General features: G+C 46.6%; 5 protein-coding genes and 1 non-coding gene across 6 annotated transcripts; 3 read left to right on the top strand and 3 right to left on the bottom strand.

Moving 5' to 3' along the window:
* Nucleotides 1-390: 390 nt before the first annotated feature.
* Nucleotides 391-2,570, bottom strand: F9C07_1579493 (amino acid transporter). Its single transcript, XM_071508214.1, has 2 exons — nucleotides 1,566-2,570; nucleotides 391-1,494 (listed from the first exon to the last, which is right to left on the bottom strand). The coding sequence occupies exons 1-2, from the start codon at nucleotides 2,057-2,059 to the stop codon at nucleotides 510-512; spliced, it is 1,479 nt and encodes a 492-aa protein (XP_071366562.1). The 5' UTR covers nucleotides 2,060-2,570; the 3' UTR covers nucleotides 391-509.
* A 3,620-nt stretch (nucleotides 2,571-6,190) lies between these two features.
* F9C07_2283776 (uncharacterized protein) lies at nucleotides 6,191-8,609 on the bottom strand (the record flags this gene model as incomplete). Its single annotated transcript, XM_071510648.1, has 4 exons — nucleotides 6,191-6,460; nucleotides 6,574-8,161; nucleotides 8,223-8,379; nucleotides 8,408-8,609. The coding sequence occupies 3 exons, from the start codon at nucleotides 8,607-8,609 to the stop codon at nucleotides 7,018-7,020; spliced, it is 1,503 nt and encodes a 500-aa protein (XP_071366561.1). The 3' UTR covers nucleotides 6,191-6,460; nucleotides 6,574-7,017.
* A 4,856-nt stretch (nucleotides 8,610-13,465) lies between these two features.
* F9C07_t162 lies at nucleotides 13,466-13,560 on the top strand. Its single transcript has one exon. It is a non-coding gene; the product is annotated as a tRNA-Ser (tRNA).
* A 1,245-nt stretch (nucleotides 13,561-14,805) lies between these two features.
* Nucleotides 14,806-15,409, top strand: F9C07_10632 (uncharacterized protein; the record flags this gene model as incomplete). Its single annotated transcript, XM_071507459.1, has 5 exons — nucleotides 14,806-14,900; nucleotides 14,963-15,088; nucleotides 15,144-15,215; nucleotides 15,242-15,278; nucleotides 15,328-15,409. Exons 2-5 carry the CDS (start codon nucleotides 15,067-15,069, stop codon nucleotides 15,407-15,409), a joined length of 213 nt encoding a protein of 70 aa, XP_071366560.1. The 5' UTR covers nucleotides 14,806-14,900; nucleotides 14,963-15,066.
* Nucleotides 15,410-15,453: 44 nt separating this feature from the next.
* On the top strand, nucleotides 15,454-15,653 carry F9C07_10633 (uncharacterized protein; the record flags this gene model as incomplete). The annotated part of the gene is made up of 2 exons (XM_071507460.1): nucleotides 15,454-15,543; nucleotides 15,582-15,653. 2 exons carry the CDS (start codon nucleotides 15,454-15,456, stop codon nucleotides 15,651-15,653), a joined length of 162 nt encoding a protein of 53 aa, XP_071366559.1.
* A 1,815-nt stretch (nucleotides 15,654-17,468) lies between these two features.
* F9C07_2257163 (LCCL domain protein) lies at nucleotides 17,469-20,395 on the bottom strand (the record flags this gene model as incomplete). Its single annotated transcript, XM_071510123.1, has 3 exons — nucleotides 17,469-18,289; nucleotides 18,339-19,876; nucleotides 19,935-20,395. The coding sequence occupies 3 exons, from the start codon at nucleotides 20,393-20,395 to the stop codon at nucleotides 18,174-18,176; spliced, it is 2,115 nt and encodes a 704-aa protein (XP_071366558.1). The 3' UTR covers nucleotides 17,469-18,173.
* Between the last annotated feature and the right edge of the window lie 884 nt (nucleotides 20,396-21,279).

Raw genomic sequence — 21,279 nt, 5'->3', positions numbered from 1 at the left:
ATGGCAGTCACATCTCACCTGCTTTCATTTGCTTTCATCTGCGAACTTCGTTTTCCTTATTAAGATTTCAAATCTTGATTACAACTGAAGGGATATGATTATTGAACTTTTCGAATTTTTTTTGTTTATAAAGGTCATCAGCTCTTATGGCTGCAGGGTGTCGTCGTCTATGTACATCTCCCGACTCTACATACAGTTTCTCTGTCCTCGAGCAATGATCTTCTCTCTGGCGTTGTCAAAACGCCGACGCTTCGCCGTTAACAAATTATGAACACGCTTCCAAATCACAACAAAACATGATATATATATGCAGAATAGATGGGGTGAAGAAGAGAAGTGCGGGATAATCAATATCCACCTTTACTCAGAGTCCTCGGACGCGCCATGGCCTTCAACGGCGCTGACACTGCCCTTGTATACGCGTCTGCCGCGAGCGAACCAATCGCAAAGAACAATGAAAATCACAACACCATATACGGCCGAGACATAGTTCATGTCTGTGAGGGAAGTCAGCGGAAAAGTCTAATCAGGTTTGTAAGAGGTAAGAAAGACTTACTGCCTGTGTTCACCGGCATAGTTGATGGGAAGGAGTACATAACAAGACAGAAGATGGTCCATAGGATGGTGACAATGTTGGCGAAGGCACCCCACTTTCCAAGCCAGAAGGGACCGTGCTTAATGTTGTCACGACCGCGATACCAGAGGCACACGATGGGGCAGGAGTACGAAATGTACAGAAGGGTGATACAGGCGGTCACCATACTGTTGAAAGCGGTAGAGGAGCCAAGATAGAGCAGTCCGAGAACACCAACGAGGAAGCAGCTGGCGTTGTGGGCGTTCAGAGGCACATCGAGAGTGTGGTTGACCTGAGAAAGCCACTTGTGTCCAGGCATACCACGGTCACGAGCAAAAGCCCAGCAGAGGCGAGACTGCCAAGTGTGGCACGCAATCAGACATCCCATTCCGGTGACGAGCAGCAATGTCTCCAACACGATGGCACCGGGCACATTGTCAAGCGCTTGGTAGTAAAGCTCCAAGATGGGCACACCAGTGGCTGTGTTCAAGAGCTTGTCCAGATCATTCAGACTGAAGAACATGGAGATACAGTAGAACCAAGCGGTGACAAAGCCAATGCCAACCGTGGCCATAATGGCGATGGGGATGTTTTTCTCAGGCTGTGGTACCTCCTCCGCAAGGTGGGTCGCAGAGTCCAAACAGGCAAAGATCCAGTTTGGGTTGATCAGCCCAACAATAAAAGCCATACCGTCCGACTTCCATCCAGTGGAATTGACGAAATGACCAAACACATATGCTCCACTAGCATGAGTCTTGGCACAGGCGGGCACCGTAACCAAAATCACGAAGAAGGATAGTAGAGAGATGTAAAGGGTGACCTTTGCAACTGCAGGCAGCGTTTTACCCCAGCAGTTGAAGAGATAACAGAAGAAGTTAATGAGTTGATAAGCAACCACAGTATGCCATGGCTCCGGAACACTGTTATCTTTGAGTCAGCAACATACACAAAAGGATACATCTAAAGGGAGGTTAGGGCTTCCAAAGCATACAATTCGGGATGGCCAAGTTGCCACATTCCTACTCCAGCGGACCCAAGACTGAGCGCGACACTAGCACAGGCAAAAACGGCACCAGCATACCCAAACCAGCCGGTGAAATAGGATGCGAATCGTGCGTATTTCTTAGGCGCAAGTTCATTGGCCCAGAAATATTGACCACCGGCATTGGGCATGGAACTGGCCAGTTCGGAAAGCGAGGCCCCCACACAGGTTGAAATGAAGCCGATCCAGATCAGCCCGTAAACGATAAGGACGGTGCCTCCAGAACTGATACCAGTGATCAAGGATGCAGAAATACCGAACCAGGAATTGGACATACAAAACGCAATACCAATAAGCGAGAGTATTGAGAAATTGCGCTGCAAATCCTGTGTGTATCCCATCTCAGCCAACCTGAGGGCGTCGGAATCATCAGCTCCTGACGCATTCTCACTCTTCGATGCCGGATTCACATTCGGCTTCTTTTCTATGTCGAAGTCGGCCATTGTGGCAGGTAATTGCAATGGGTGTCAGTGTACGAGAATGGTGCAAAGGGCAACACAATATTCAAAAAAGGGATACCGGGTCGGCTGCCGTGCTGCAATGTTACCGCGTGGGAGTACCTAGATCGGATGGTCTAACTGAATCAATTATAACCACGGTTGCATAAGGGCTTATGGATTCGTTCCGGGTCTGGTGCGAACGGTGACGGGGCTGTTGTTGGACAGATTGGCTGCTGTTGGGATTCCTTCGGGTTCGAAGTCAAGGTCTGGCGATGTTACTGCTGGTCAGGTTGACTGCCGTTGGTACACTTCCTGCGGGTCCAAAGTCGCGAATGGGTTGTCGAGTTTTGTCGTCGAATTCGAGAAACCGCTGGGTGATTGTCGCACACGGAGAGATGACTGCACCTATCGATACGGCGATACAAGATACAGAACAGTCGAAGCGATCAGTATTACAGAATTCAATCTGTTGTTTTTCGTTGCTTGTTTTCTCGAGCTATCAACAAAGTGGATAGGCGTAAGACATAGACTGAGGTCTTGCTGTCGGGTACAGCCTAACGCAAAAAGAAGCAAACACCTCAAGCTGCAGATGCAGGAGAGGGTTTCTGCAGAAGGTAGAGGGGAGGGGAGAATCTGGAAGGAGAAATTTGATGTGAAGTTGGAGAAAGATTGGCCTCAGAGGAGGGGCGAAAGTGAGTATTTATGATATCGTCACGCTGCGCTTCATTTTTCTTTTCCTTTTCTTTTATTAATGTCAACCCTATGCCTCGATGTAGCCTTCCTTGTCGACTCCACTTTTGATTTGATTAGTTGATCCCCCAAAGGTCCGAGAGGTTCCCCATCTTTCACCTCTTGGCTCCATCTTTCACGGAAGAACTAACTATAGCGAACAAAGTGATAGGCGCAAAGTCAAATTCGCATTCCGATTTGCCTCCACCTACCAGTATATCGTCATAGGCTGTGCACTAGGCACAGAATTAACCTAGTGTCGTTCTGGTCCTGAGTCCCTGGTGGCGATGGGTTGGAATGAATGAGGCACTTTTTGGCTGTGGTGTGAGGGCTAGTCGAGAGCCTTGGTTACAGTCAACTTTGGCGCAGTGGTTGGTTGATCCTTGCTGCACACGGTGGCTTCGCTCCACTTCGGCCCTAGAGGCTCCGCTGAAAATTTTGATTCTCTGGCCATGTGCGTTCTCACTATTATTTTGGATTTTTGTTTTCCCTACTCATCTTTCCTCTTCCCTCCAACGTCATACATTATGAATTGTGTGCGCGTCAGGAGTAGTTTTCCGCCGTCTAGTTCGAACCGGCTCGGAACTTCAAAGTTCATCGGCCCGTGTCCGACGGTTTCTAGAAAACCACTCCTGCAGCAGGGATGCTCGCGAGAGCCAACGGCCTAGTCAATATTTGTTATGCTCCGTAAATGCTATACAAAAATAATCAGTTATTTTATAGTTTCCGGTGATACTAGCCAAAGTTATTGTCATTGACACCTTAGGATTTCTTAGGGAAAGTCCTCCGCTCAATCCGTTGACGTTCCGAACTTTCTCCAGTCGCGTGCAGTCGCTAGCCTTTGGTTTTAGTAACGTCCACGACCAGCATCAGTGGAGCTCATTCTTCTGTGAGGTTGTGATTCGCACGTCGAGCCAAGATGAGAAACACTCCAATACGGAGTAAAAGATAACCTCACCGATCCGCGGGTGACGCTCGAGGCATTTTATTCTCGGTCGAATGGTCTGCATATCCTAAAAGAAAAAAAAAAAAAAAAAAAAAAAAAACGCATGCCCAACAACTCAACAGCTTCTATAATACAATATATGATGCTGTCTGTACCTTTACTACTAGTAAGTGCTCGAAATGAGCATCACCATGTCCTCCCTATCAGAGCCCATAGGAGATCCGGTGTTTATCGCATACATACCATGAAGCTATCCCACTTAGTTTTAGGGGGCGCCCCTAGTTAATTACGGAATCTTCCCGCGTCTAAACAGAGCTTGGCTCTACTCAGCCTTCCGCCGCCAACATGCCCACAGGCAGCAACCTTTACTCCTTAGAGAAATCGGATATCTTAGAGTTTTCTCACCAACAGGCTAATCATATCTATTCTTTAAGGTAATCTCGACGGCAGAAACCGATGATAAGTTGTGGTATACGAAACCGTAACTTCCGTGCTACATTAGCGTGACTCCATGATAGCATGGACAACAATTGCCTTGTTTCCTATTCTTCTCATATGCTTCTCATGTGGGTAGCGACTAACTAACCCAAGTGAGTACGTAACGGAATCTAACCGACAGCTTCAGATCCAGAGGTAACATTTCGGCATGGCAGCCACAATGGGAGCTTGGAATCCACTTCCCAATCGGGAATAGCGCTGCCAGTGGCCCAGAACAGGTGAGCGTCCGATTCCGAATGGTTGAATCACAGAAGTCCAACAATTGGAAGGAGGAGACAATCATTCACACAGTGGGAGATAGAGATTCCCCGTATTCATCATGTCGCAAACCTTCCGCGACGCCTCCTTCGTTCAATGCCCGGAAGAAGGAATAAAACCCTATCACTCCTCAACGGCAAGAACCCCAACGCCACATGACCAAAATGGCAAGGTACATACATACTACCCCGGAAAATCCCTTCATGAACCTTGTATCCATGGTCCGTTGACTTCTTCCCGTCGGTATCCCACAGTGTCAGCAAAAGATAAACGCCCTAACGGCATAGTTCAATCCATCAAAACCACCCACAGCAGCCAATGGCGGAATAAAAGCTTATCAACCACACGGTACCATCAAATGAACAAGCTGACGTACTGTATGTCAGAACCCTTCGAGTGTGTGCCATTGGTGTAGAGTTCGGTGGCTGAAACTGAGGGGATTGATGGTCATCATGGGGCTCTCGGGTATATGTAGTTAAGTTGATCGTCGATTTAGTCCGTAAACTCTAGTGGTTACCCGAAAAGAGTAAAGATGTCCCTCCTGCATGCGGATAGGGTACAAGATTGTAGAAACTGTTCTAGATAGCATACATTTTCCCCCTTTGGTATACACGAGGGCTTTAATGGTTATCTTCGTTCAATAAAGCTTGATATAAGCAATCCTCGAGGCAAAAGTCATGGTAGACCCAACTGGGGTTTACCGGTTGTAGTAAACTTAAACCTTCATATACTGTCTCAGAATTATTAGAGGCGATTTGAACTGCAAACACCCTTCCAGTATATGTCAATCCCACTGGACTAACATCCGAATGGCATTAAAGTCGTGCCTTGTCCATAATCTAAGAAATTAGTGGTATATCTTCAGGGTGCCATAGGCCAATGAGCTATGATATATAGTATCAGGGAGACTGGAAACGTCCAGGACTGCAAGGAAGAATATCTTAGGGCTAAAATAGAACGAATTGCCTAAGGTCTGTATTTGGGCAGTCGGCGCTTCGCTGGCGGCAGCGTAATCATTGCCTAAGGTAAACGCCGTTACAAAACTATTATTATAACTATATCAGACAGATTGAGGAATATTGATTAGCAATATAACACCAGGGTATTGTATATATATTGTAGCTAATGATCTATCTATATTTGAAGCACGGAGGCCCCGCGGGTTCTAGACTGGTGTCTATGAGAAAGAAATGGGTTAGGGAACTTGTCTAAGACATAGATGATAATTTGCTAGTTTGATATATGCAACCTCTATTGATTCGGATTGTTACTTCTCATTCCTATACAGAGCAAAGCGGTCGTCAGACTATTAATACTAAGTATCGTCATACCGATTCCCTTTCCCATACAACAGAATACTCTTCATACAAGGGGAATGGTGTGTCTTTCTATTTTTAAAAAAGAAAAAAGAGAAAGAAAAGGCAACTATCATCTTGCTACTAGATCTAATGGGCTTCTAAGTACAGCAGTTCAAGCAAAACGTCGCAATATCTACACCCTCAGTATTAGTCCACACGGTAGTAATTTCCCCAACATTATAACAGCCTTAAAAGCTCAGCTGCTACAACTTGGTCGCGGTCTCAATAAACTGGGATAATAGGAAGAAGATTACTGTTATTGCACGTTTATCCTGCTTTCTCAAAAATGCTATCTTTACACGTCCGACAGCATTTAAGAAAGGATTAATAACATTAAAACCCAGACCATAGCCAAGGGAATCTGGATTCTAATATCTAATATTATCAATAAAGGAAGACATCCTTGTACTATATCATAACTTTATTGTCTGGCTGATACACAGACTAAAGTTGGCAAAGAGATATCTGTCCATCATATAAATTGTCATCAGAACTGAAACCTCTTCTTTAAATTGACCCTTGTCAAAATCTTACGATATTCTTCCCTGATGATCCTACTCAATGAGAATATGCAGGCATGAGCAGACTTGCTCATTCTGTTCCTATTTACACAGGCTAAGTACGGGGTTAGCTTTTACTGCTAATATGATGCATACGATTCATGTTCGCTATGTTGAATCAATTGAAGAAAGGACAGCATTAAATGCTACAAAAGGTATCATACATACTTCCTGCGTGCGAAGTGCAATTGTAAATAGCATAATCGTACAAGGGCGTGGCCAGTCTGGAGTTCTCCAGGACGTATTCATTGGTTTTTATTTAACAGAGCTCATCCGGACTCTCGTCAAGAGAAGAACAAAATAGATCTCGCGCTTCAGCTGTTCCCTCAAGGATAAAAGAAGCAGATAAGAGTAGCATGTACAACCAACTAACAGGGATAAGACATTGACAATGTGAAGGAAACTATAAACGAAAGAAGTAAAGTCTCCTGGAGTAAGATTTGGAGCAAAGCACAATGCTCGTGCCGGACTCGATGAATGAGAAGTATGAACTTGAGAGCACGAGACAGTTATAGGAATGATAGGCAAAGACGGAAAGATTCCGATTAAGGAATCCTAGCTGCGCCCATCTGTCTTGCTAGTTTTCATTTGAACCACCCGAGGGGTTTACATTTAGTGGTGGTGGCCATGGCGATGATGCCCATGAGCATGTTTGTGCTCGTGGAGATCTCTCTTGGCAGGAGAAGCAGTGGGTGTAGTAACAACGGTAGAGATGATGCTGGTGGTGGTCGACATGACAGTTGAAACGGTCTCCAGACCTCCAGTCTGCGTTGCAAGAGGGTTGCCCTGTCCGTCCACTAGAACAGTGACCTCCCGTTCGACGTAAACAATCGCCTGGGTCACATCCCCTTCGATATAAGAGGTTGTCGGGGTAGGTGTCCACGTGGGTGTCGTGGTAGAGCTGGTCGAAGTCTCGACAGCCACAATGCCTGGCAAGTCGATGGATAAGCCGATCGATACGGACACCGAGGCTGACACCGAGGCGCCGGGGGCTTGAGTGGCCGTGGCTGTAGTGTAAGAAATGGGACTAGCATAGGCGGGTCCATACTCGACGACGAGGTCGTTAGGAAGGCCACCCTTGTGAGAGTAAACATCTTCATTCTTCAAAAGAGTGGGAACCTCAAACTTGCACTTCCGCTGTTCAGCCTCGGTCTGAATGTCGAATACGTCGCAATCTTCAACGCGGCCAGAAGGATTGGTACACCTTTTCACTGCTTGCTCCAAGACGCCAGATTCCCAGCCGTGAATAAAGTCCGCGTGGTAACCGAAGCCAGTCGGGTCACCGTTGGAAATTACGAATGTGCCCTTCTTATCCTTGAACGCGTAAGTATCCCAAATGGTCTCAAAGAAAAGAGAAACGACACGAGTGTCGTAGCCCTCGGGGCATGTTCCATCCATCACCGTGGAGGGGTAAGCGACATGCGACTTGTGATCATCAGAGTCAACATCCTTGCCATTCCAGCAAGAGGGGAACATGATTTCAAAGCGAACACCATCGGTACAGTGCTCGTCGAGGTAGGTCTTGTTAGGCAAGAAGTGTCGACCAAGCGAGGGTTCAGCTGCTTTGTTGTAGTTCAAGCAGTTGAAGCCGATGGCCTTCTGGCGAAGAGCAGCTTGCGATTCCTGTTCTCCGGACCATTCAGACGTGGGAGGGTCGGGAATAGGCCATTTGAAGTCGCGCTTGAAGGTGTCACCGGCGATCATGCGGAAGTTTTCCGGGAATGCGGTCACGTTGTCTCCGTAAAGGAGGTAGTAACTATTCGAGTAAGGAACCACGTCAGCGACTCCTCTCGGTCTTGAGGGAACGAGATACATACGCAAGCATGCCTCCCACTTGATCGACAACCTCAGTATCACCATTCTCGTGCATGAAGTACAGAGCGGGGTGCCAGTACGCCGACTTATCCTGGGTGACAGCGCACGAAGTGCAGCTGCTATCCCTGAGGGAATCCATATCGGCGGTCATGGAGAAGCCTATCATCACTCAGTATAATCGGCCAGCATGGAGTAAATTTGGCAAACTGACTGTCCGGTCCATGAATTGCATGCACATGGTACGAATCCTTTCCGGGGTCCATCAAGGGATCGAGACGGGCTAAACCAGCTCTTCCACGGCATGGGAGACGCCAGAACGCCTCAGCCAGGCCTGAGAAGGCAGCTAGGCACATCACTAGGCCGACGTCAAGCCTCATAGTTTGGCGCATGATGCTTAAGATCGATCGCTCTCGAAAAGAGCGGCAAGAGTGGGCTTCAAAAGGAGCGACAATTGACTTTCTGCTGTCACGAGCAAGGGAATCGGCTATAGCGTCACCAGGGTCAATGATCAGGAATCATATAACAGAATAAAGTAAAGTTCGGAGTAATGAAGGAAACCGATGAGGCCTGGCGCCGCTGGCTACTACACAGTAGTATAGTCGGCGCGATGGTGGGGAGCATAGAAATGCATCATGAACAATAACAACAGAGGCAAAGCAAGTTCGCGCATAACTTCAACCCTTTGAAACCAGCTCCACATATAATAAAGGACGGTAAGCAATCCAGGAACTGGGAGCAGGACAATCCTCTGACATCATGGTTCTTCAACACCAGTGGCTGGTTGTCTGGAGCAAGGGGTCAAGACATAATTCCCCTTGCTTCGTCGGCGCGCAGCCTCTTTTTACGCGCCATATGGGATGGATTACACGAGGGTGTTTAGGGCTGGAGCTTTGAAGAAGAGAGTATATATAGAACCGATATTACATTGGAGTGTGAAGAGAGTGAAAAAGTCCGAGGGGCAAAATGAAAAAGGAGAGGGAAATTGTAGACATACCCTTTTTGGAAATCCGCAGGGATTCTTAGGGTGGCTGTCGATCGATCGATTCCTTGACTTTGATGGAGATAATCCGATAGTTATGCTGGAATCTCACCGGGAATCCAGGGCTTTTAAATCGGTTATCTGGTAACCTCGTTTTTCATTAGCCATGTTTTCTGGACTGGAATGATAAATAAACCAGGGAGTTCGAAGTAGATCGTACCGTCAGATCACGACCGCAGAAATAACACAAATCAACAGATTTAACGAGAGACTGTGGAGAAGGAGCGACAAAAGGAGTGTTGGAAAACAAGACAAGACAGAAAGGATACAATCCTTCTGAAAAATAAAGGAGCGGAAGGACGTCAACGCCGTCGGATGATGTGGTGGGAATGAAGAAAGGGAGAGGAGGAAGTGGTTTTAAACAAAGCGATAGTATTTAGTGAAAGAGCCGAGTGACTTCAACAGCAGGTGGTCTATTCGCTGGGGAATGTCAGTAAGTCTAGTCAAATTTGCCCCAATCACCAATCGCGATTGTCCTTGATTGTTGCCCTTTTCATCTGCTTTAAATTTTTTTCTTCATTTCGCTTGCCTTCGCCCCTATCTGATAAACTACTTAATTCTGCATGTTAGTCTTCTACCTATTTCTCGGACCCAAGAACCGAAGTCGACTTTGGCCGTTGGGTCGCTAAGAACCGATCATGGAACTATTAAATTCTATCTTCTTATTCCCATGACTATTGCGCTTCCTTTTTCTTCTCGAAATTAATGCCAATCGTCCGAACCAAACTCTGCAGGGAGGGGTTAATCGATAAGGAGCAAGATCATCTCAAGGAAATTTCATTAGAAAAGTTAGCGTCCCCTCTATCAGACTGCAGATGGAGCCCCAATAGCCGGGAACCACTTAGAGCAAACTTACAAGCGCGGGGGGCTGGGATGTCGATTCCCCTTCCTCCCTATCACAACCTTCGCAGGACCTCCATAAATGACGGATAATTAGCAGAGGACTGGAGCAGTTTTCTTCGACGTCTCGTGTGCCAGTGGGACATCCACTCAGAGACGTGAGCGTCTTGGGTTTTCTCAGCTAGCCAGCGCCCAAGAGAGGCAGTGCCCGACGGTTTCCCTGGGCCTCCACTTGGCCCCATTCTTTGCTATTGCTGATCTCCAGGGGTATTGTCAGCAAAGTACTCCGTCGTTCGTTCGGTCCCAGCGAACAGGGGTGGCCATTCTAAACATTCGGAGGCACCGTATCGGGCGCTTGCCCTATGATAAAGCAGGAATCGTAACGGTGTGGATTGACCTGAAACAAAAGTTTGTGGTTTCACCGGAAGATTTGACTTGCAAATGAGAGAAAGACGGAATTGGGGCCAACGCAGAAGATTGGCCGTTGCTGGATCCCGTTCCTGACTAGTGAGACGCTAAAGCGTTGGTCTGGGGCCGATATTTGGGTCGGTCGCAAATTGGGGATAGGAGGTTGAAAGGTGACATCATACACATCCGAGCCTCAGGGGTATTTTATCAGTCTGGTACAGGTTCAAAGTCATATCCTGAATAAGGCCAATAAAGGGGGAAACATACATCTTCCTCAGCCACACGAGTCATTTTCATTCTGCGTCATGAGGCAAGCATATCCTGGGGAGTGTGTCTCACGGTCGCTGAGACGAGAGCGGGTAAGCACTTCCCCGAAAGTTAGCGACTGTCGTTTCAGAATCGGACGAACTGTGGACCATAAATGTCGAGAATAGCAACTTGCATCCCGTGTACTGAATGCTAGTCTAAGCAGCATCGATTCTGAACGTTAAAAAGAAAAGAAAGAAAAAATATAAATAAAAACAGAAAAGAATAAGAATAGAAAAATAAAGAAACAAGGCATGGTCAGATCTCACCTCCAAAGATTCCACAGATCTTCTATCGTGGTTGTCATAGACTAAATATGGAGTACTAAACGATGAAACGAGGGTGTAACGGTGACCAGCATCAGAAGGCAGATCATCCCATTGGCACATGATCTCGTAGCCTGGGGCTTTCACCAGGCATCTTCCCGCTATAATGCAACCTCAATATAAAGAACATCCCTTTATCTCCCATCTCTAAGATACGCCGACCTTATCAAACAATGAAAGTGGCATCGATCGTCCATTTACCACTTTAGTTGAATTGACTGCAGCTGGCTGACATTTCGCATTCAGAATCCAACCTCATCTCCAATCAACAATGCTTCGTGCATCACTCCAAAAACACTATATTGGAAGAGTATCTAGATTAATAATCAAACCTTACTCCGTACAGAACATGAACAAGCTACGATGACTCGGTTGTCTCGAGCGAGTTAGCAAGTTGCCGCCGTGATCAATTTCTATTCGTTATATAGAAAATGTCATGAACCATCGTGAAAACCCAGAGCTCCATACACCCCGGCATCACATGCGAACACAACTTACCTATTAGTCTTAATATACCACTTTGATAAGTAGAGAACGTAGACTGCTATGTGGTAACAAACCCCACTTAACCAAAATACCACTACTAATAGTTGGTTTAGCCTTGTGTTATCATATATCCCCCACTGTGGAGTATACCGCTCTTGGTTCAATGTAACCTAGAATCTATTTTACTAAGGTGCTTCTTGTAATAGAAACTATGTGTCGAACCAAAGAAGAACTTCACTTAACATAGCTTGGATCGGTACATCCCCAAGCCTTTTATTATTGCATGCACATGGATGAGCTATGTTTGGCCTGCAGATGTTAATCTATATACTCGATTTCGATTCTGTTGGAGATGAGCTTATGTTAACACTTTCGACCTGTGTCACACAATCGGTGTCAAATTTTCATTCGATAGATATCTCTTGTAGAGCTCTATGATCCTTTGTGCGAGCTTGTTTATCTCTTACGTCTTGTTCTAAGCGGATCTGCTATCTCCTACGAATACCTCTGTAGTCGTTCCATAGTTGACGTTAAGGAAGACCTTTTTGTGTCATTGCCTCGTAATAACACAGGATCTTTGATCAACTACTGCCCACAATAAACATACAACCAATGTTAAATCCATAATAAGGTACTGATCGTTGCTTCATAGAGAGGCTTTGGACTTTGCAAATATATCAATATGTCTAGCTAATGCGCCATCGTCTGTGATATAACAACACAGACTTGAATAATGTTCATCAAAGGAGCGTCGACAGCGAGTCTGTACAGGAGTGAATATATGATACATGTGTCGTCACTTGGTAAGGAAGAGCTGCAACCGAGAATGCACTAGATCAATGTATGACGAGGAAGTGGGAGGACGACAGCAACTGGAGAGAGAGGGAGAGGAGAAGACTTATGGTGAGTACAAAATACCCTCACCCTTCAAAGACGTGTGGAATAGATAAGCCATCATGGTTCTCACTAAGAGTGTTATCTTCGCCCAGGCAATGAAAAGAAGTGATTTGAGTGAGATCAGATGTATACAATAGTGTCACTATAAAAGGAGGCAGCATAGTCTCTGAGTCTTGCGGGTCTTGCCATGTTTCTTTTAATCTTCGAGGAGGTTAAGGAACATCATGATCTAAGAAGAGTACTAACTGTGAATCTACTATCTCCCCGTTCTATGGGAGAGAACAGTAATAGAGGAAAATATATCCTTACTACTACAGCACCTGGAGTATAGATTCTTAAAACTACCTGGATACCTTGTTATACAATCACTTAGATTACAGAAGTCTAAGAGATAGAATAATTGAAAGGAAAAGATAAGTATTCAGTACCTATTATGGGCTTCACATATTGAGAGATAGATATTCCCCAAATATCCCAGATTCTTGTGCCAGTCCTGTATTCCACTACAGGCGGGGCGCAAAGGTATGTGACTATTAAGGGTTAGCTGTGGTTGGAGAGCAGGTTAAAAAAATAAGGCAGCTCTAACTACCCACACAACTTTCTAAACATAGAAGAAATAACTACTACAGTGTTGCCAGGAGTAAAGGGGGTGAGGTAAAAAAGATGAACGTTAGCGACAGGACGCTGTGCCCACGAATGGAATTGATAACGAATATGATGGTTCGAGTCAATCGCCTTAACTACTCGGCTACACTGACATGTATACTTTGCAAAGCGATCTAAACATTTTGCGTTGATAACTGTATGCACAGCAAAGCTAGCCGCACAGGTTGTCGGCCTCCAAACAAACGGTAATTACGGGTTTCAATCCCAGCTACCGCGATACTACCCTGAAAAGCATTGTATGTGATTTACTAAAAATATTCACTGTAATTTTCACTAAGTCAGTGTGGCCGAGTGGTTAAGGCGATTGACTCGAACCATCATATTCGTTATCAATTCCATTCGTGGGCACAGGTTCGAATCCTGTCGCTGACGCATTTGATTTTGTTTTTTGCCTCACCTAATCCTTATTGACTGTTTGTTCCAAATGAAAAGATTTATGTCACCGACTTGAAATCAGACGTCACCTTTTTCTTTTCCCTGCTGATTCCTACTGCTTAAAAACCTAGTTAAGTAATTGTCCCAATTGCAATGTACTACCCTTACAAGCCGTATTCACTACCACTACTATATATTGTTGTGATTAGGTATGGTCCCTGTATCCCGAGGGTAAACACTCAGCGCGGCACACCTAAGGGTACTTCATAGGATTGAAATGTCACAAATTCAATTGCGATTCCGCCTGAGTGATGACTATGCAGTATACCCTGTCCCTTGTGCATAGACAACTCTGTCATCGAACGACGACATGGGAGTCTATATTCCCTGGCTTTACAATAACGCATGATAGACTATATACATACCGAATCCTATACAGAGTATCAGGGGCCTTGCTGATTATAAATTAGTGCTTTGTTAGTAGTAGGGAAAGGTAAGAATCAGTTATAAGATCTACTGCCTGCCTTTTGCCTACGTATCCTTACCTAGTTGATAGGTCTTCTACCTGATTAGTATCTACTATACAGGGTAGATAGCCTATCAACCAGGTAAGAATACGTAGGCAAAAGAAAAGGCAACTGTCTATCATTGACTGGATAGTAGAACAAATACAAAAGAAACTGATTCTTTTTCCCTTTCCCCATGTGTGTTGCTCCCCTTGAGTAGCTTAGCGTCCTCTCCCCTTTTCGGTGAGTCTTTCCCATTGTCAAAAGGATTGGATGGTCAGGCGACACCTTATCCAGCTGGTTCTGAACAGCAGAGGGGGCCGGAGTGTATGTATGTATGAGAAGCCGGGGTAGTAGGTCAGCCCTAGCAGAATGACTTCTTGAAATCAAATATAAGATTTCGAGTCATCTTGGAACATTCCATATGAGCAAACACTTTTTTGTCCTTCCCACCGGTCGGATTGGTCTCATCAACTTCACTGAATGAATCTTTGACTACGCTGCAGTAAGTTCCTCTTCTAGAACATCTTTATGAGCTTTCTACTCAAGGAGTAGAATAGGCGAAAGACCTCGCCGCAGGGTTGCAAGTGGATGGAGTGCACAGTACTCGACGTTTGATGTAGCATAACGCGATGTCTCACCAGTAAGGATGGTCTGTCTAACGCTGTAAAGAAGAGGATCATCACTGAGATTGCATAAGTCATATCCCTGTATCGGCCTCTGAAAAGTGTAGCACATGTTTAGCCCGAAATATGATACTCATTTCATTGATTTTCAGATTCCCGAAGAAAGAAATCAGGAAATGATGTACTCTTGGTAGATATGTGGGAGGTCCATAGGCCATTTTGTTCCAATTTCTGCATACCTCTCGAATAAATCCCCAGTATGATGAGCCCAAGCAGCCCAAACCCGGAATACGCCAGGTGCCACTAGAATAAACAACGCTGGCGGAGCTTTACGTGGGCGAGGGAATGGGGGGTGGGGAGGATTTCCATCGATGAAATTCTTCGGTTGGCTGTGTTTGTGAATTAATTTGTCTCTTTACGAAGAATAGCGCAGTCTGACCTAAACCAGTCCCTTGGTCCCACTCAATTGCTTGCTCTGCTGTCAGATCCATAATGCATGATTCATTGTGGAGGACAGCGAGTGACTCGAAACCCCGATGATTTTAGGTTTATCTTTTTCCAGCTCACTAGATCTTTGTGGATCGTAATATAGAGAGCGGCTGGTAGTGCCCTTGATCTGATGATCCAGGAAGACGAAACATGGTTCGATGCATAGAAGAGTACTGTGCGAAGTTGGACGAGCTTGAACGTACGTGGGAAGGGGATAAGTGCTAGCTTTGAGAATTTCTTTTAACTATAACCTCAGCCACTCGAAGAAAATGCTGCAAGTCAATAACGGCCGAGTTGATATACGAGGCATCGTCGAAATTTTCGATGTCGAATGGCCACTTCAGAACCTTGCCTTCACGGTAACAACATCGTCGCCAGAACCGCTGGACGGAAGCAGGACCGGCTCGGACGATCTTTTTCGAAAGCCATGTGCCCCATGCCTCACCGTTCTGTCTCCAAAATGCTTTGAGATGTCGGCAACTTGATGTCTTCTTACCCCAGATAGAATTCGCGCAGGTCCCTCCGAAGAAAGCCCATTGTAGCCGTTGCCATAGCAGTACAAACCTATCGCTGCTTATAGCAGTTGCTTTCATTAAGCAGTTTGTCTGTAGTGCTTGTCCTAATTAGGAACTCTTTGGCAACAATATCTGCTGCCACATGTGTGGGTGTGAGCAAGTATGGTGGATCCGATTAACTTGTGTAAGTATTGTAACTTGCCAATGACGAGCCGGGTCGTAAGAAAATAGAAGCTTCTTAGGTAATGATATGAATGAGGATATTCTTGCATAGATGAGAGTAATGGTTGAAAGAACAATGTCTTACAGGAGAAAGGAGGTGATGTGATTTATAGGTGGAGGACTGATGTGGCAAGGAATACATGCCTGAGAATGCGGGAGGGAATTAGGGTTAGAGAAGTGAAATTCGGGTAGATTTTATTCACGAAGAATAGATCTAGGGCCCGGGAAGTAATTAAAAAAAAAAACAAGGAAACCCGTCAAGAAACCATTTTCTAAGCTTAGGTGAAGATCGATCCGTGTAGCCAAAGATTCTCACTGGGTTATCCGAGCTATTAGAAGATTTGTCGTTTGAATTTTGGGACGGTATGTGTTCTCCTGTTAGCCATACATGGGCCTGAGTGGGAGAAAAACTAGCATAAGCAGAACCAAGTCATCAAAAGAAGTTCCCATTCATGCCAACATATCGAATTTGAGATTCAGTGCATATCTACGGCACCTGTGAACTATCATGATATTCGGTCGACTCTGATCAGATTCACAATTAGACCTTGTGAATAGATATTCCTTCTAGAGTAGACCTTACATGGCCTTCCGAATCTAGACAACCAAGACGATGGATGTACTCTACCTATAATACTATCACCCCCTCTGAGACAATGGTAATAGCAGAGCGTCCTGGATGTACGCTGACGACCTCTGAATCGCTCAAGAGCTAAGCATTATCCATGGCCAATATCACTCTTGCAAAGTTGACAAAGCAGGATCGCTCAAGGATACTCGAAAGGAACGGCGGAATAAACATTAATATAGGAAATGCTCTATACTACCCATGCTGATGTGTCACCGCATACTGTCGAAATCGGCGAATGGAGGACTGTCTTAGCCCACGTACTCCTACAGTTTGTGAAAGAAAGCTATTCAGTATAGGGTACTCGAGGAGGTCCGAGCCGGCATGTTTTGGGGAACACCCTTTACAGCACCAAATCAAGCGTGGGAATTGACCTGCATACTCTTTCGACTGTATGCTAGAAACTGGAGTACGCCGAGGATTGATGAAAGTTGAGGAATGGTACAGAGAATTTGGTTTAGATAGCACTTGACCAAATTCAACCTCATTAGCCAGCTTGATCAAGAGACTACTCAACTCGCTGAGTAATATCAGAAACCTACCCTTGAGCCCACTATAACCAAGACGCGAGCCCATCCCGCGGATCAGAACACTGGCATGAGTTCTCTGGATATTGCTGCTGTGAAAAGAAAACGATTTCGATAAGGAACAGACAGACGGCACACCCTTGCTACCTAGTAACCGAGGACTTTTCCACTCCCAGGCTTGTGCCAGGCATACAAACTGGGCCTTCAAGAGTCTATTCACTGTCAGAAATCCGGTTACAGTTTCCCATATCCCTCCGAAAGGCACTACATGGAGGGCTGCTCTCAGAGCTGGGGAAACAGCGTTCGGCGATCTCGATAAGCCTATTCAGCAGTCGATAACTGAGCTTATCGAGAAAATAGAGCTCAGATCCAAGAAAACGCGCTCTAGGTGCTAGACTTGAAGCAGATCACTTGCAATCTCGTTTCACATCTAAAAGCGATCTTCCACTACACGAGTATATCGAACGTAAACTTCGCGGTGAGGCAGCTCGCGAGAGCCTCCACAAGATGACCAGTGTATCCACTGATCTGGTTCTTACCAGGAATCGACCCGTTCTATATCTGTAATAACCACGATCTAACAGGGGTCCCCGAGTGTCCTAGGTGGATTCAACCAGGAGTTAAAGGGATACTAGTAGGACACTCCAGACCACGACCTTTGTCTGGGACAGGGCCTATACAGTGGGCAAACGCCTATTTACCAGTCACGCTACGTCCGAAAACCAAAGCGCCATATATGGAGCTAATAGACTACAATGGCAAAATGATCAAAGCAGGCGAGGTCATCTTCCTCCCACAATATGCGTCTGAAATAAACAGGATGGAACAGGCATTGCCATTACTGAAAGAATATCGGGATGCCTGGGTCCTGGCGATCAAAAACTTTAGACACGCCATTATTAATTGGAGAGGACAGGGCTGCCAATACGGAATTCCGGGATCAGTACCAATTGCTTCAATCGTATTCATCCTCTTTATTATTCGTGCAGATCTGTTTTACAACGGGTGGGGACAGCAGCAAGTCCCACTATATGTGTAATAGCCCTAATTCATCATTTATAATGGTTGGCAAATAGTCTAAGTACAGAAACACCGCGTCATCTACGCCCAGCACGCCTCCATATCCAATCATCCGCTTGAGTAGGGTATAGTGTAGTTATCGTCTTTCGTCTAAAGTTTATAGAGGCGTTAAAAAACAAGAAACCAAATCTACCTTTTCGGCGGCGGGGGTGAAATCCACCCCCCGTCCTCCAGCCACACACCGGCACCACCGTACTTGCCTGCTTCAGCTCCCTTCAAGAACGCAAAACGGAAAAACAGATCTTCAGGTCTATTGTCGTCCTCATCCTCCATGTCCTTCGAATCGATATCGGCCTGGTCGCTCTCGATCGTCGGACGGTGCAGGAGCTCCAGGCCATTATGTCCGTGGCGATGCCAGGTGAATTCTCCGAGCGTATCCTCATCAAGGTATCCACGCCAGCGCTCCACATCGTTGACTAGGACCGAAACACCGTCCACACCCAGATCGGCCATGCGTTCCTTCTCCCATAGCGTGAATGTAATGTTGCCATTCCCATGGTATAGTTCGTTAGATCCCGGGCCAGGGAGGGTGATGTTCACAGTTGTATCGGTAACGTTGGGGAAGGTACTCCCCCACCATCCGTGAGCGCCACCAGGTAGCTCGCCCAGTGCGGCGGGTGTCTCAATGATCGATGCGAAACCCCACCGAGCAATGCCGTTCATGAAAAGGCCAAGAAGCAGTCCTTGGTAAACCAGTGAAGGCCGCGTAGGAATTGCAGTGCCAGGCATGAGAAGAATTGCAAGGATGTAATGGTGAATCCGGAGACGGAGGCCAGGCAACGGAAGCAAGATCAAAAGAATAAGACCCATCGTGCAGTAGATCTTGAGATAATGTGGCATCAACCCGCCTTGGCGGATCTGCCAGGCCTGACTGAGAATAATGCAAATAACCGTCGGGATAACCATAGCCAGCGCTACCTTCGCTCCAGGCTGCCGCTGGATATCGTGAGGTGTAAGGCGTTCGAGCGGAATCAGTCGTGCAAAGGTGTAGTTGTTCAATGCACCAATGAACACGGGAGGCAGGTATAGGAACGTCTTTGTTATCTGATAGGTGGCATCAGAGAGTGGCCGAAGAAGTGGCCGCGCGCAGTACCTAAACAGAACGAAGGCCACGAACGAAGCCGGTAAGAGGTTCGCAAGCAAGCTGGAAACGAGATCGGCAAACTGAGGGAGCGTCGGTGGATCGGACACCAGTCCCACTTGGCAGAAGACCATGAAAAAGGTACTAAAGAAAAGTACTGGGGGTGAGCGGCATAGAAGCCACAGGGTGGCTAGCGCACCAATGGTAATACCCAAGAGCGGCCAGCGCGGGTCGTTGGGGCAGGTTTCCTGCGACGAGCCTAAGGAAACAAAGCTAAATGACTTGGGAAACGTTGATGGAAAGCCAACCGAGCTGATTCCATTCTGCTTCGATGCAGGGAAGGAATGGGTCGCGCCCTCTAGCTTCAAAACGCCACATCCTCCAATGGTATTTGTGATAACACCTGCATGAATAGCGGCTTGGCAAATAAAGCTGTCTGCCCGGTAGACTGGGGTATCATCCGATCCGGGTTGGGGTCCGCCAACCACTAGACCTTTATAGCTGTAAGTTTGATTGCCTACCATATGGGGTGCCGCCAACTTGGCATCCCGGCAGTTCGCGGGACAGCGAAAGGGGATTGTCGCCGCCGAAAAGGGACGGCAGTCGTTTCCATTGAGGCCGCATTCATTTCCATACTCCCTGTGAAAACTTTGTTAGATCTACCGGCAGCAAAAGGCAGCTCCACAGCGCAACATACCATAGTGTCGCTCTACAAGTGAGGGTTTCCGGGCGGCCGAAGCCCTCGATATAACCGGCGGAACGTGAATGGAGTAAGATTATAGTCCATGGTAAAAACCAGGCGAGATAGAAGAGACCCAGCAAGGCGATCTTCTGCTTCCGTTTTGGGAAGAAACGTTCCAGGTACCGGACCGGGAGTTCCTGGATGTGGGGGAACAGTGGTTTCAACAGGAGATCATGCGGAGGATCCGGGCCTTTAACCCAGTTCGCCGTAGCGCGAGCGACTTTCCGGATAGGTAGCGGTACCCATCCCCATTTGAAGGACTTGGAAGACTCCCGTAGCCAGACGGGGATGTAAGAGGCGCCGTGCTCTTCATTTTGAGGAAGGATGTCGGAGTCGTCGGGATCGTCGGAACGCTCCGAGTCCAGCAACGGAGGGATGTAAACCCGAGAACCATCCTCGGGACCTTCACCAAACATCTTGTCTTTGGGAGGGCTATACAATAATCGGACCAGCGATATAAGGTGAAGAAGAAGATGCAGAGGCAGAGGCCAATACAAGAGATGGGACAGGCAACCGCCGGAAGTGGGGGATGAACGGTGGAGTGACCGATACCAAGGTCCGTCACCGCCAGAGTTCTAGAACAGAGAGGGAAGGGAGGAGTTGCTTGTCTTTTTCTCTTTCACAACCAGCGGAAAGACATGACCCTTCAAGTGTCGGATAGAACAGCAACGACTGGGTTCGGATAAGGATAGCCCAGGTACCTAATAAATAAAGAGTCAAGAAAGAGGAAGTTGGCAGAAGGGTCCCGGGACCTGGGCGTAAGAAAGTCATTCATTGGCTTCGACATGTCAGCAGCTCAGTGGCAACGCCGGCCAATCAGCGGTGCTTATGTCAGCGATGTACCTGCGGGGATTTTCATCGATTATCAGGGATCCCGTGGCGAAAATGCATTGCCATTGGAGGACAGGTTCATCCACTGTGTTCGGAGGTTTTCAGGAGATGAGAAAGTCAACCCTATGTACAGGTTGAAGATCGGTGGAGGGGGCAAATGCAAGTGACCTTATAAGCGCTATTATTATACGTCGGGGTACAGTGGAAGACGACACCGGTGGGGCACAAATTTCTCTTAGAAACTTTTTCCCCAGACACACGAGTCAATTCTAGGCTTACTACTAGACTAAATCGATGACAGCCAGACATCATCCTGGGCTGGCGTTATCCTTGACTTGATGTCCCGCAATTGCATCGGATTTGTCGGATAAGGCGAAGCGTCCGTCATCGAACAGTGAACACTATCGCTAGTCCACGGCCGAGCGCACTAATGAAATCCAAGGATTCCCAACGGTCTTGGAGCCAAAGT

The sequence above is a fragment of the Aspergillus flavus genome, chromosome 4, assembly GCF_009017415.1.
Source record: "Aspergillus flavus chromosome 4, complete sequence".
Classification (NCBI taxonomy): Eukaryota; Fungi; Ascomycota; class Eurotiomycetes; order Eurotiales; family Aspergillaceae; genus Aspergillus; species Aspergillus flavus.
The sequence above is the reverse complement of the archived record's forward strand: the minus strand, read 5'-3'. Positions and strand labels throughout refer to the sequence as shown.